Raw genomic sequence first — 13,169 nt, 5'->3', positions numbered from 1 at the left:
TCATAACTAAAAATATATATACTAAGATAATAACAAAAACAAATTTTGTTAAAAAGTAATTATAAATATTATATAATAGTAATTTTTTGTTCTTCGAATTTACTAATTAACATGATCGCGACACATAAAAATTATATATTTAAGATTGTGACATGTGTTAATTTATCTCATAACTTAAAATATACTATACTAAGAAAATAACAAAAAAGAATTTTGTTAAAATGTAATTATAAATTTTATTTAATAGTAATTTTTGGTTCTTTAATGTTACTAATTAACATGATCGCGACACATGCCAATTATATATTTAAGATTATGACAAGTGTTAATTTATAACATAACTAAAAATATATATACTAAGATAATAACAAATTTGATGTTTTATCTAGAAATATATTTTATATTTAGCTTACTATCAATAATACATATTGATTGGTGTTGTGTAACATTAATAATTTGAATTCTGTTATTTTTAATTTGTCTTAAACAGTATAAACAATATAGAGAGTTCACATTTTTATATGTTTTGATTAATTACCACTAGTATTATTTTAAAAATAACCAAAAGTGAACAATTTATTTAAAAAATAAGAAAAACTAATATACTATTTAAAACACCATGATTAATGAAATATAAATACTAATCAAAATTTCTGTAAGAAAACAGATTATTATTACTAAAATAAGTCACCAATATATACTGAAAAATCCAAAAACTAATGAGAAAATGATTTTCATTCTTTTTATGTGTTCGTGAAATCAAAACATCTATAAAATCCATGCAACGCACGTGTCCATACCTTGTATTTAATAAATCATTGATTTTATGTGTTAAGAGTACTATATAAGTTTATAAGTTAACTAGTGGTATTCTGGCGCGTATCGTATGTTTTATTGTTACATGAATATACAATTCATGTTATGGTCGTAGTAAAGAATATATGTTCAAAAATATGAAAATATGTTGAAAGAAAATGATATTTTCTCAATCCTTTTGACAGTAGTTAGCGACTATTGTGTATTAATATATTTTTAGTTGGTTAGTTCAAAGTGAAATAGCATAAATGGTTGTGACTAACCGATTCAATAAAAGTAGAATAAAAAGCTGATAGTCAAAACAAAGTTAATTTACTTGGAATTTAAACATATAGTAAAGTGGATGTTTTATTTGGAGAACATACTTATACCGTTAAGTACTATGTGGACAATATATAGAAGGAACGACATTTGAAATTTTATTTTAGAGACTAATCTGAACTTTCTTACCAAAATGTAAGTTAGTTAGGCTCATTTTTATCAGTAATCTGTAATGGAAAGCTTCCTGAAATTTATTATTTGTAACTATGATTCTGCTCTCCATAATGGATTTAAACAACAAAGCAAGCTCAAATGTATCATTCGAAGAACAACAACACAATACTAAGTATAATTTATTAACACATTTTTTAATTATACCACTATTTAATTAGTATAACTGTTTACTTTTGGGGAAAATCGGCCATTTGAAAATATAATTGTGGTAGTAGCAATCCATTTCAAGGAAAAGCAAAAACAAAATTAAGAATTTTAAAAACATACTTTAAACGCTGTTTCTAAATATGTGAACTCCACGAGGAAATACATGTGAAATCCTATAGTAGAATGGAATCATAGATGTGTTTCCCTGCATATTAGACAGCTTATGTTACAACCAAACCATTCATCGATGCAGTAAAAATTGAAATTATGGTCCCAAGTAAGAAAACATAGGTTGTTTTCATTGTTGTAATTTTCGAAGCATATAGTGCATGTATCGTTTTCTTCTGCCACCGTCGGAAGCCTAATATTTCTCTCAAAATCGGTGATGATTAAGCAACGTTAAGTCTCGCAGTTTCGTTGGGGTTGTTGCCTGTGAAGGCAATAGTAAAATTAAAATCAGTAGTTATTTTATTGTTTCTGGATGTCAGTTTCGTTTTGTTTGATCAAATGTATAATTTTTGTTGTCTATGTAATTCGTTTTATATATATTTACGCGTTTTCATTTGCATCACCAAGGTTTTTATATTTTATTTTATTTTAAATGATATTTTTGGTCCACCATATCTTCAGATGAAAGTAGAAAAGAACCATAAGGTTCTAGAGATTGGATGTGGATGGCAGACTTTGGCCATAGAAGTTGTGAGAAAACTGGATGCAGCTACACTGATATCGCAGTATCTAATATGCACAAGATAAAAAAAACTGAAAGAAGCTGGACTTCAGGTCTCGTTTCTTAGGTATTGAATGTTATGAGTGAAACAACGAGAACGCATGACGGAACAGAAATCAGGGTACCATTCATCTCTAACAACTATCCAAAACACATGATGTGGTTTAAAATTTAAAAAAAAAACAATTAAAAAAAAAACAGGAAGTACGTTTTAGAATACGCACGTGAACCACAGAAGTAGCAAAGTAGGTGTGGTTTGTTAAGTGGTTGAGTGGTTTTTTTTTTTCTTCTTTCAGAAATTTTCTACGTGTATAAATAGATATGAAAGAGGAAAATTTGCAGACATAACTTCAAAGCAACGAGCAATGGTATGGCAATATATCAGGGGTTTTCTTTATTTCAGTTTATTTTGTTATTTAATTTCAATAACAATTTTTGTGTAATTTCACTTTTTTTTTTGCAGGTGCACCTTGAAATCACATTTGAATTTTGGAAAGGTGCACCTTGAAATCACATTTGAATTTTGGAAAGGTGCACCCATGAATCTTAAATATATTTCAATTTTTTTTCACATTTTTAGTTTATAAATATTAATAATTAAGATTAAAATATATCTTATTTTCATATATGAAACAAAAAACTGTTATTTTTAAAATATAATAATACAATATAAACTACTATATATTTATATATCAAAACTTAATTATTTAAGTTAAATTATTATAAAAAAAATTTAATTGCGTAAAATATATTATGTTAATTTTTAATGTTAATTTTCTAGTTGGTGGTTGTTTTCTCAAAGTGTTTTTAAAACATTTATATTAAGTTCACCAAGTTCTACATTGGAAGCAATTGAATTGCTTAATATATATATAAATTGTTTTCTCAAAGTGATTTTTTTTTTTCATTTCAAATTTTTCCTTTACATTTCATTTTCATTAACTTAATATATATATAAATAGTTATGTATAAAATATATTTAGTCTAATTTTCGTTTATAAAACTGAAAAGAAATATAAAATATATGTAATATATGTAATATAAATTGGACCATTTGAAACTACGTGTGTAAGAAAATTTGTTCATTTCAGTTTTCATTTCATTTTCTTTAACTTATTAAATATAAATAGTTCTATTAAAAATATATTTAATATAATTTGCATTTATAAAAATAGAAAAGTATTATTTTTAGATATATAAATATATGCAATATACATAATATAAACTAATATATATGTTAAGATTTATTTATTGAAGTTAAAAATGTAAGAACAATTTTAGTTGTGTAGAATATATAATGCAAATTAATGATTATTTTTGTTATTAAATTATATTTTTACTGTTTAACAAACCCTAGATTTTTATGTATTAAGAGAACTATATATGTTTATGAGTTAATTTATCATAAGAAGTATTGTTAAAAACATGATAGTGTGTACATAAAAATATTTTTTTATTGTAGATAATGCTTGATAAGTAACCATATTGAAATACATAATTTTAAATAAAAAAATAAAATATAGATTCTAATACTAATACAATTAGGATAAATAAAATGATTATGTAATTATGATTTAGTTTTTAAAATTTTTACTAATAGTTTTATATATTAATGCAGAATGTCGTCTATTCATCGAGGCAATGCAAGTTCTTACAGACAAAGAGGCCGGAATATTTCTAATGAAACTAAAACAAGAGTAAGTTTTAATTCTATATATTTTATTAATTTTATATATGCAAAATAATAGCTAAAACATATAAATTATAATTTGTAGAGCACAGACAGATTCAAATGAACATATGAACAAGAGAAAAAACTCATTGAATTGTTTGATCATGTAATCTCTATGAACAAGTATACTCTGAAAGATCCTACGGCTCATGGCAGAGATTATCTCGTTGAACCATTCAATCTTGCATTTAACATGAATATAACTTACGGGTTTTTCAAAAATAAGCTCGACGAATTCAAAAAATCATACAAGATGTGGAAGTTTCTGATGAAATCCACCGGTATTTCGGTTGATCCTGAAACATCAATGATTTAAGCATCTCCGGAGTGGTGGGATAATCACGAAGCGGTAATAACCACTAAATATTATATTTACATTATCAAATATTAACATACATATTACAAAATTAACATAATTATACATATATATATATATATATCTATTTTGAATAGGGATGTAGAGAGATGCCAAAAATTTGGGATATAATGGTACGATGTTTTGCGTTACATGATGTATACTCGCAACCCCAACATTCTGCACGACAAAGAAGACAAGAGATAATGAATGAGAGACGAGCTGATGACTCCACACATTGGTGCTCAGATTTTGATGGGAATGAGAAGCTAGACACTGAAGTTCCAAACACACAAGAAAATGAAGAAGTGTATCGCGTCAACCTAGATGATGATTCACATCCTTCTAATGAATTTACCCATGATGCAGTTCGAATCAATATTGGAAGAGGTGAACAACGTGGGAGACATGGGAGTAGTTCACACTCTAGTGGCAGACGAGGGGGTAGTTTGCATAGATCAGGTGGAAGCTCGGGAACTAATGTTGGAAGTGATTCACGAGGAAGTCGGCGAAAACAATCATTTGAGACAACAATGCAAGAAACTATTACTGGGTTTAGAGATTTTCAACGACAAAGTCTACAACAACTTCTTCCTGGTGCGTTTGACTAAGATGATTACGATGAATGGAAAAAGCCGGAAGCGTTATTCATTGATCTACAAGTTACAAAACATACTAAATTTTATTAGAAATGTCTTAATACATTCCAAGAGTTAAAATTTTGGCGTAAGTATTTTATTGATATAGCTTCAAGCACTGACGAGGACAAGCTACAATTGCTTGAAGCTATGACTGGTGTTTCACGAAACAACGAAGATATTCCAAAACAGTTGGGTTTGGGACTATCATCTGGGAGTTCATCTTCTGTGGGCAATAATTCTGGCGGTCAAAGCTCACCAGGTTTATGGGGTCCTGGATTTCAACAGTGGGGAGCACCACCAAACCAACAACAGTGGGGCACACCGCCAAATGCGCAACAATGGGACACACCGCCAAATCCACAACAATGGAGTGTACAGCCTAGTTTTCAACAGTGGGGAAAACTACCAAATGCGTAAAAGTGGGGCACACCGCCAACTGGACAGCATTGGAGCGCACCGCCAACTGCACAATAATGGGGCGCACCGCCAACTGCACCACAGTGGGGCACACTGCCGAATGCTCAACATTGGGGCACACCACCGAATGCTCAGCAATGGGGCACACCACCGAATCCTAATCAATAGGGAACACCACCGAATGTTCAACAGTAGGATACACAATCAAATGTTCAACAGTGGGATACACCAACGAGTGCTCAACAATGGGGGCGTCAAAGACCTAATCATGGAAATGACAAATCAGCTGGAACAAATCCAACTCATGTTCAATATGGATTTTCTATGGAAATCCAACTCATGTTCAATATGGATTTTCTATGGACAATCATCATGAAGTTTCAGATAGCGCAACAAAAAGAACTTCGCCTGATACCCAATAACCACAATCACCCGGTCTTGGTTTCACAAGTCGTTTTTATTCTGGACAAAATTCACGACAACCCAGAGCAGGAGGTATGTTCAACATATGGGGAAACACACAAGAAAATCAAAGTGATGACGAAGATGAAGATTAGTTTGTTATAACAATGTTTTATCATTGTTCCTATAAAATATGTTTTGTATGTTTATGTTTTCTGTGTCATGTCATTGTAAAATTTAAATTGAAATCTTGTGATTTTATTTTTTGCTTTTAAATTTTTCAGGTGTTTCGTATATGCCAACTGCGGTCACAAGGTGTTCACAATCTAAGCTACGAAGAGAGAGAGTTGAGTTGTGGAATTTGTAAAATGAACAATTTTAGGAGTTAGTAATTCAACCAAGTTTGAATTATTATGACCAAAATTTCCAAAGAGCGCTGCAACGAACTGGCAGAGGTTTGGGATGGAGAAATATTTGGCATCGCTTACAAGAAGATAATGCAGCTTGTCTTCAGTTACTAAGAATGTCACTTCCATGTTTCACAGCACTGTGTAACATTCTACAAATATATTACGGTCTACAATCGACATCCAATATAAACATTGAAGAAAGTGTGGCTATATTTCTACTGATATGTGGACACAATGAAGTTCAGAGAGATGTCGGTTTAAGGTTTGGACGAAATCAGGAGACTGTGATGAGAAAGTTTAGTGAAGTTTTGACAGCAACTGAACTTCTTGCATGTGATTATATTAGAACTCCAACAACACAAGAACTACATCGAATTCCTGAAAGACTTCTAGTGGACCAAGTAAATTATCCGTATTTTAGCGGTTGTGTTGGAGCGATGGATGGAACGCATGTTTGTGTCAAAGTCACTCCTGAGTTACAATGAATGTATTGGAATTGACATGATAATGCATCATTGAACATCATGGCAATATGTGACTTCAATATATTATTCACTTATATTTGGAATGGAGCTCCAGGATCATGTCACGACACAGTTGTTCTAACCATGACAAAAGAAAGTGATTCTGAGTTTCCTATGCCTCTACTAGACAAGTATTATCTTGTCAATTTCGACTATCCCAATAAACAAGGGTTTCTAGCTCTCTATAGGTCATCACGTAATAGAGTTTTGAGGTATCATATGTCACAATTTAACTATGGTCCCCCTCCAATAAATAAAGAAGAACTCTTCAATCGGCGTCATGCTTCTTTACGTTCCGTAATCGAGAGGACTTTCGGGGTTTGGAAGAAGAAATGGAGGATTCTTTCTGATTTTCCAAGATATGATATTGATATACAAAAAAGAGTGATAATGGCTATTATGCGACTACATGATTTTATCAAAATTTTAAATTTTGCAGATGCAGATTTTGCTGAAGTGATGATATAGACGAGAATAAACGACACAAACTCGGAGAACGATTTAGACGACACAGAAGCATTAAATGCTATAAATGCAATATATGGAGAATATATGGCTCGAATAAGGGATAATATTGCAAATATGTTGTAGAAAAATTATATTTTTGAATCGTAAAAAAACCCCTCAACTAAGTTTTCAACATTATAAACCCTCAACTTATAAACCGTTGATGTATGTCATCTTCGGTCACGGTTTTTTGGACGGAAAGCAACATATGTTAATAGAATTAAAGTTGAGGGTTTATTTCACAAAATTTTTAGTTGAGGGGTTTTTTACGATTAATCTTTAGTTGAGGGGTTTAATTACTAAAAACCCATTATAATAAAAAAGAATTATACTTCAGTTTGAATTTGAAAAAAAAATATATAATTCAATATACTCACAACATGAATGACTCGACTAATCCAACTTAAATCTAAAATTATATATTTAACTATAATAAGAATATACTCCCTCTATTTCACAATACATGATGTTCTGACTCATTGTACTGAGATTAAGAAATTTATTTTTCTCCAAAAAGTAACTTTACAAATATAATTTAAAAATCATTCAACCAATTAAAAAAATGACTGTAAAATCTAATTGGTTACACAGTTTTCAGTAAAGTTAAAAATAATATAAATATATCAAAACTTCATCTATTTTGAAACAACAAACATCTTTTAAAACATCAACTATTATGAAACGGATGACTCAAAACATATTAACAAATGAAAATAAAGTATTAACCAACAATTATAATTTAGTTCTTTTGTAAAATTTATATAAATGCATGAGACTGTAGAATATATATTGTTAATATAAATTATACATAAAAATTATAAATTAATTTAAAATTAAAAATAAACAACAATCAATTATTATAGTACATTTATTTTGTAAATATTTATACCCATTACCTAATTAGAAGTAAAGGAGTAAATAATAAATTCAGAAAATGGAGCGAACCGGTTCGCTTCAATAGAAAACCATTCATGTCGATATAAAGAAGCCACTTAACCCAGTAGGCCCTTAAACCCTAGCAATCGTACGAAAGCTTGACAATGGCGGAGCAACAAGAGATCGTCAATACCGTTTCGGCTGAAGCCAACCCAGACCCGAAAGCAGAGATGGAAGTCGAAGCCGCGGCTCCAAAAGCTGATGTGACTTCTGAGAAGCGTGAGAGAGAGCAGACGGAGGAAACAGAGGACGGAGGCGAACCGAAGAAGCAGAAGGTGGGAGAGGAAGAGAAGTCTACCGGTCTGGTGAAGCTAGGTCCGAAGGAGTTCGGTAGCTCTGTGGCGATGTTCGACTACTTTACCAAGTTTATGCACTTTTGGCCAACTGGTCTCGATGTTAACAAGGTATGATGTCTCATGTTGTTGTTACTTTACTTTGGTTTTGTAACTGTAAAGTTTCAATTTTTATGTATTGGGTTATGCGATTTGTTTGGAAGAAGATTTATTCAAAGTAGTTAACCTGAAGCTGTTGTTGTTGTTGTTTTGATTATTGCTCAAATGTTATTTGCAAAAGAATTGTGTTTCTTAATCGGTTATATGATTGTGTTTGTATTTAGAAACTTTGTTTTGTCTCTTATTATTGTTTGTTTATAATGATTGTAGATGTTGGATTATGTAGTGTGTTTTATTTGTTGTTATGCACATCATTATGTTTCATAGTTGGATTGTGCCTAGAATGATTCTTAATGTCTTTTGGTGGATAAAAGATTGAAGTGACAGTTGTTGCTGTTTCTTTTGGAGCTTCTAACTAACTTGTTGGACTGATTTATGTTCTTGACTGTTCATTTCAGTATGAGCAAATGGTCTTGCTAGATCTGATCAAGAAGGGCCATTCTGAGCCTGACAAGAAGATTGGGGGAGGGATCAAAGCCTTCCAAGTTAGAACCCACCCCATGTGGAAAAGCCGGTGCTTCTTTCTTGTTAGGGAAGACGACTCCGCAGACGATTTCAGCTTCAGGAAGTGCGTTGATCAGATCCTCCCCTTGCCTGAAAACATGAAGGCTCCTGGATCTACCGGCAATGGACATGGTGGGGGAGGTCGTGGTGGTGGTGGAAGAAGAGGTGGTCGTGGTGGTGGTGGAAGAGGGAGATTCAGAAGATGAATTTGCTTGATGACTCTTGTTGCCTTGCTATAGAACGAAATTTTGGAGCTTTCAAGTTAAGTTCTGTTGCTGAAAAACTTATTAAGTTATGGTCTTGTCGGATGCTAATGTTATTTTATTGGAGAAGAATTGTCGGTTTATATATCACACTACTGAAGTAGAAGTAGAAGCAGCAGCATTTTTTTTTTGTCAACTAGCAACAGCTTGTCTCTATGTTCACACTACATAGTATATCAACCAAAGTTTATTGGGCTTTTATTGGGCTTTTTATAGTATTCGTTTTCTTACTTCAACATCTCTTCTCCTCCGTAGCTATGTCGTTTTCACAAGTAGTAGTATGTACTTCTAATTAGATTGTAAAAATCTACTTGATCTAACAAGTAACAAAGTGGTTTACAGGTGATTCGCGGGACCCACAATAGAATCTGACGTGGAAAAGACAGTTTGGTTTAGATCCCGGGGTAAGCTGATTCTAATGTGGCAGAGACCTCAAAACTCAAAAGACATTTTCAGTTATAGCCAATGAGAATGCGGAAAAAAAAAAATATGCGGCATCTGACATTATCTGACCTCTATCTTAACGTACAACCTGAAATTCGTTCATACTTTATGGTATTGAATTAGTTTTTTTTTGTTGATAAATATTTTATTAAATTTGGAAAATAAATCTTTCCTATTTTTTGTCGTGTTTTACGATAATTGAGCTCTCAGTAAAGAATACTCCACAAAATATGGATTTGGCGTGGTTCGTTTATTTAAACGTTGCGTTTGTATAAATATTCACAAAGATTCAGCTAGCTTTGTTTATATAATCTTTGATAAAATATTCCAACTAAGAAAAACGTATAGTCTTTTTCCAAAAATCAAGTTTATATCGTTTTCAAATGAATGATTTTTTATCTTTATGCGTGCCTATAAAAACCTTACACGGATAAACTAAGAAGACAACTCTCGTGTGAGCTGCACCAAAGCCATCCCCCCCGATGCTGACATTTACCTACCCAAAAGTTTCTTAACATTTTACATAAATTGTTTGTATTTTGGTATGTTATTCCAATTCATAAATGTGTGTGTATATAACTGTTCATATATTTATTATGTCAAAGTTCTGTTTAGCCAAAAAGGTCTAAAGAGAAATGGCAGAATATCTTTGATTTTGCTAAACGTGTATTGGTTATATACATAATTTATAATCCATTCAACTTAACCATGCCCGATTGATTTTGGTTGGGGTAGAACCAAAATGTGATTAAGACTTTAATAATTTGCTAAATATTCTAATTAAAAATAAAAGAAAACCTTTAGTTGTCTGTGTTTTAAACTAATGGAATAGATTGTGTATTAATACATATAGCATAGATTTGTGACTTCTGAGAGACCAAAAGAAAAGAAAAATCTTTCAAACAAATCTACTAATTGAAATGGTTCGTAATGTGTAGCCTTTCTTTACTAGGTTTGGTTTTATGATGACAGCTGAAAAGTAAACATTTGCTTGCCCAAATTCAGAAGTTGTAATATTTAATCTTCTAAAAAATATTGCTTTTCAATGGTACATAATGGTTGCCGTTATGTTCTTTCTTACCGTGTCTAGAACTTAAGATCTTAGCCTTTTTTCTTTCAAGAATTAGTTACATATATTATTTGTCCTTTGTTTGTTCAACGGAAGGTATAGTGAACATTTCTTAGCAAATTAGAAGTTGACCGAAAGAAAAAACTTTTCTTAATAAAGGAATAAATTAAAAGACAGTATATGCCATGGACACCAAAACCCGATCCGAGAACCCATCCAGTCAGGAGAGGTTTGGGAAAAAAGTAAAATATCAGAGGCCACATACACTTGTGGCTGAAAATGGAACAAAATGCTGACGTGTTATCCATTTCACTTGTTAAAACGTATCTAAATCTCAAATCTCACGATTTACCGAAACAACGAGACCCTCACCTGAACAAACAAAAAAAAAGAAAATAATGCAGGAAAGTAAAGATCAAGAGATTAAGCTCTTCGGCATGAAAATTCATCTTTCAACGGTTCTTGAGGCTGAAGAAGATGGAATATCGGCAGAAAAGGTATTAGTTCTTGCTTTATTACTGAGACGAAAACATGGTTTTGATTCTGTATGTTAAACTGAAAAGAGGATTTCTATGTTTTTGTTCATTTTTTCGTTAAAGGCAAACTTCAAGGTTTTATATTCAAAGTTAGACGAATGAGTAAAATCGTGTTTTGAAGATAGTTCTTAAGGCAAAACATGTCTGTTCCCGGCTTCCAAGTTTTTGGTAAACTTGAGGTTGTAGTATTATTATTTTGTTAAGTGACTTTTCAAGAAACGAAAAAGCAAATTCGTTTCTCCATAAAATAATATTAAAACGATTGCTTTTCTTTTAATTAAATCAATAAAAGTTAAACAAAGAATTTAGCTTTTTGGTAAAGCATGTTATCAAAAGACATTTTTTCTCCAACAAAAACCTTCTTCTTGAGATACTCATAGCAATATATGATTTTTAGTTAATTTCTGCCTTTTATAACTTGTTATTCTTTTATTCATACGTCTCTAACAATCCGATCCCATTCTCGTGGCTCAGAACCAAAAGGAGACATTAACTGATCAAGTGGAGAAAGACAAAACATTAAAGAAACCTACCAAGATTATTCCCTGTCCAAGATGCAATAGTATGGAAACAAAGTTTTGTTACTATAACAACTACAACGTAAACCAACCTCGCCATTTCTGCAAAGCTTGTCAAAGATACTGGACCTCTGGTGGGACCATGAGAAGTGTCCCTGTCGGAGCCGGACGACGCAAGAACAAGAACAACTCATCATCTTCTTCCCATAACTACCAGCACGCCACCATCTCTGAAACAGATGGCCCGGTTCTTAATTTCACCCATGGGGATGATCAAAAGGTCTCAGATAATAGGTTAATGCATTCGTGGCCATACATGTGGAATCCCGGGTTTTACCCGGTTTACCCTTATTGGAACGTTCCAATGTTGTCTTCTTCGCCTAATTCAAGTCCTAATTCTACTCTTGGTAAGCATTCAAGAGATGAAGATGAGACGATCATGCCAAAACAGAGTTATGGGTCTGTATTGGTCCCTAAGACTTTAAGAGTTGATGATCCTAATGAAGCTGCAAAGAGTTCTATATGGACAACACTTGGGATCAAGAACGAAGTTATGTTCAAAGGGTTTGATTCGAAGAAAGAGGTTAAGATTAGCAAAGAAGAAACTGAGACTTCTCTAGTTCTCTGTGCGAATCCAGCTGCGTTATCAAGATCAGCCAATTTCCATGAACGGCTGTGATCCTATGCATACTATATATAGACCTTTATGTGTAGATGTGGCTTACAGTTTCTTTTTCTTGCTGATTGACTTTGTATTCATAGGCTTAAACATTTTTGTATCATTACTTTTAAATTTCTAGTTCTGTTTAAGTTTGATTATTGTTGTACGAATAAATAACGGTGAGAGAAGTTCGTTTTGACTGTTGTTTGCATTCTATTCGATAGTTTGATAGGGATAAACAGTAGAAATGTAAAAGACTGTTGCAAAATATATACATGAGGTAGACATCACTTTACACATGAGTGGATAAATAGAAACAAGATAAGATCAGATAATGACTAAAAGTGACGTTTCATGAATTTTACCTCTTTTATGCAATACGTAATTATTGTGAGTTTGAATGTGGGCACGAAAAGACAGCACAAGCTCAAGACAATGCGATTTTGTTTTTGTTGAATTTGGAAACAAGCTAAACAAAAAGCAAGAAACTATGGTGAATATTAGGGAATTTACATTGCTTAAGAACCTCGTGTATGGTGCACAAAAAAAATGAACCTCGTGTATAATGTTCATATATTTTGTCTTGTGTTAGTGCATGTACGCAGAGGCG

General features: G+C 32.0%; 2 protein-coding genes and 1 pseudogene across 2 annotated transcripts; all 3 read left to right on the top strand.

Annotated features, from left to right (window-relative positions):
• Positions 1-4,035: 4,035 nt before the first annotated feature.
• Positions 4,036-5,333, top strand: LOC106383394 (annotated as a pseudogene).
• Positions 5,334-8,121: 2,788 nt separating this feature from the next.
• LOC106351798 (protein EMBRYO DEFECTIVE 514-like) lies at positions 8,122-9,423 on the top strand. Its single transcript, XM_013791537.3, has 2 exons — positions 8,122-8,516; positions 8,963-9,423. Exons 1-2 carry the CDS (start codon positions 8,217-8,219, stop codon positions 9,272-9,274), a joined length of 612 nt encoding a protein of 203 aa, XP_013646991.2. The 5' UTR covers positions 8,122-8,216; the 3' UTR covers positions 9,275-9,423.
• A 1,681-nt stretch (positions 9,424-11,104) lies between these two features.
• Positions 11,105-12,758, top strand: LOC106351799 (cyclic dof factor 1-like). The gene is made up of 2 exons (XM_013791538.3): positions 11,105-11,341; positions 11,855-12,758. The coding sequence occupies exons 1-2, from the start codon at positions 11,243-11,245 to the stop codon at positions 12,575-12,577; spliced, it is 822 nt and encodes a 273-aa protein (XP_013646992.2). The 5' UTR covers positions 11,105-11,242; the 3' UTR covers positions 12,578-12,758.
• Positions 12,759-13,169: the final 411 nt, after the last annotated feature.

This window comes from Brassica napus, chromosome A6 (genome assembly GCF_020379485.1).
Source record: "Brassica napus cultivar Da-Ae chromosome A6, Da-Ae, whole genome shotgun sequence".
NCBI classification, from domain to species: Eukaryota; Viridiplantae; Streptophyta; class Magnoliopsida; order Brassicales; family Brassicaceae; genus Brassica; species Brassica napus.
Note: the sequence above shows the minus strand (reverse complement) of the source record. Positions and strands in the feature narration are given on the sequence as shown.

Coding starts and splice junctions, on each gene's coding strand:
- LOC106351798 (XM_013791537.3), top strand. CDS start 8,217: ATGGCGGAGCAACAAGAGATCGTCAATACCGTTTCGGCTGAAGCCAAC. Junction 8,517..8,962: donor CTGGTCTCGATGTTAACAAG/GTATGATGTCTC, acceptor TGTTCATTTCAG/TATGAGCAAATGGTCTTGCT.
- LOC106351799 (XM_013791538.3), top strand. CDS start 11,243: ATGCAGGAAAGTAAAGATCAAGAGATTAAGCTCTTCGGCATGAAAATT. Junction 11,342..11,854: donor ATGGAATATCGGCAGAAAAG/GTATTAGTTCTT, acceptor CTCGTGGCTCAG/AACCAAAAGGAGACATTAAC.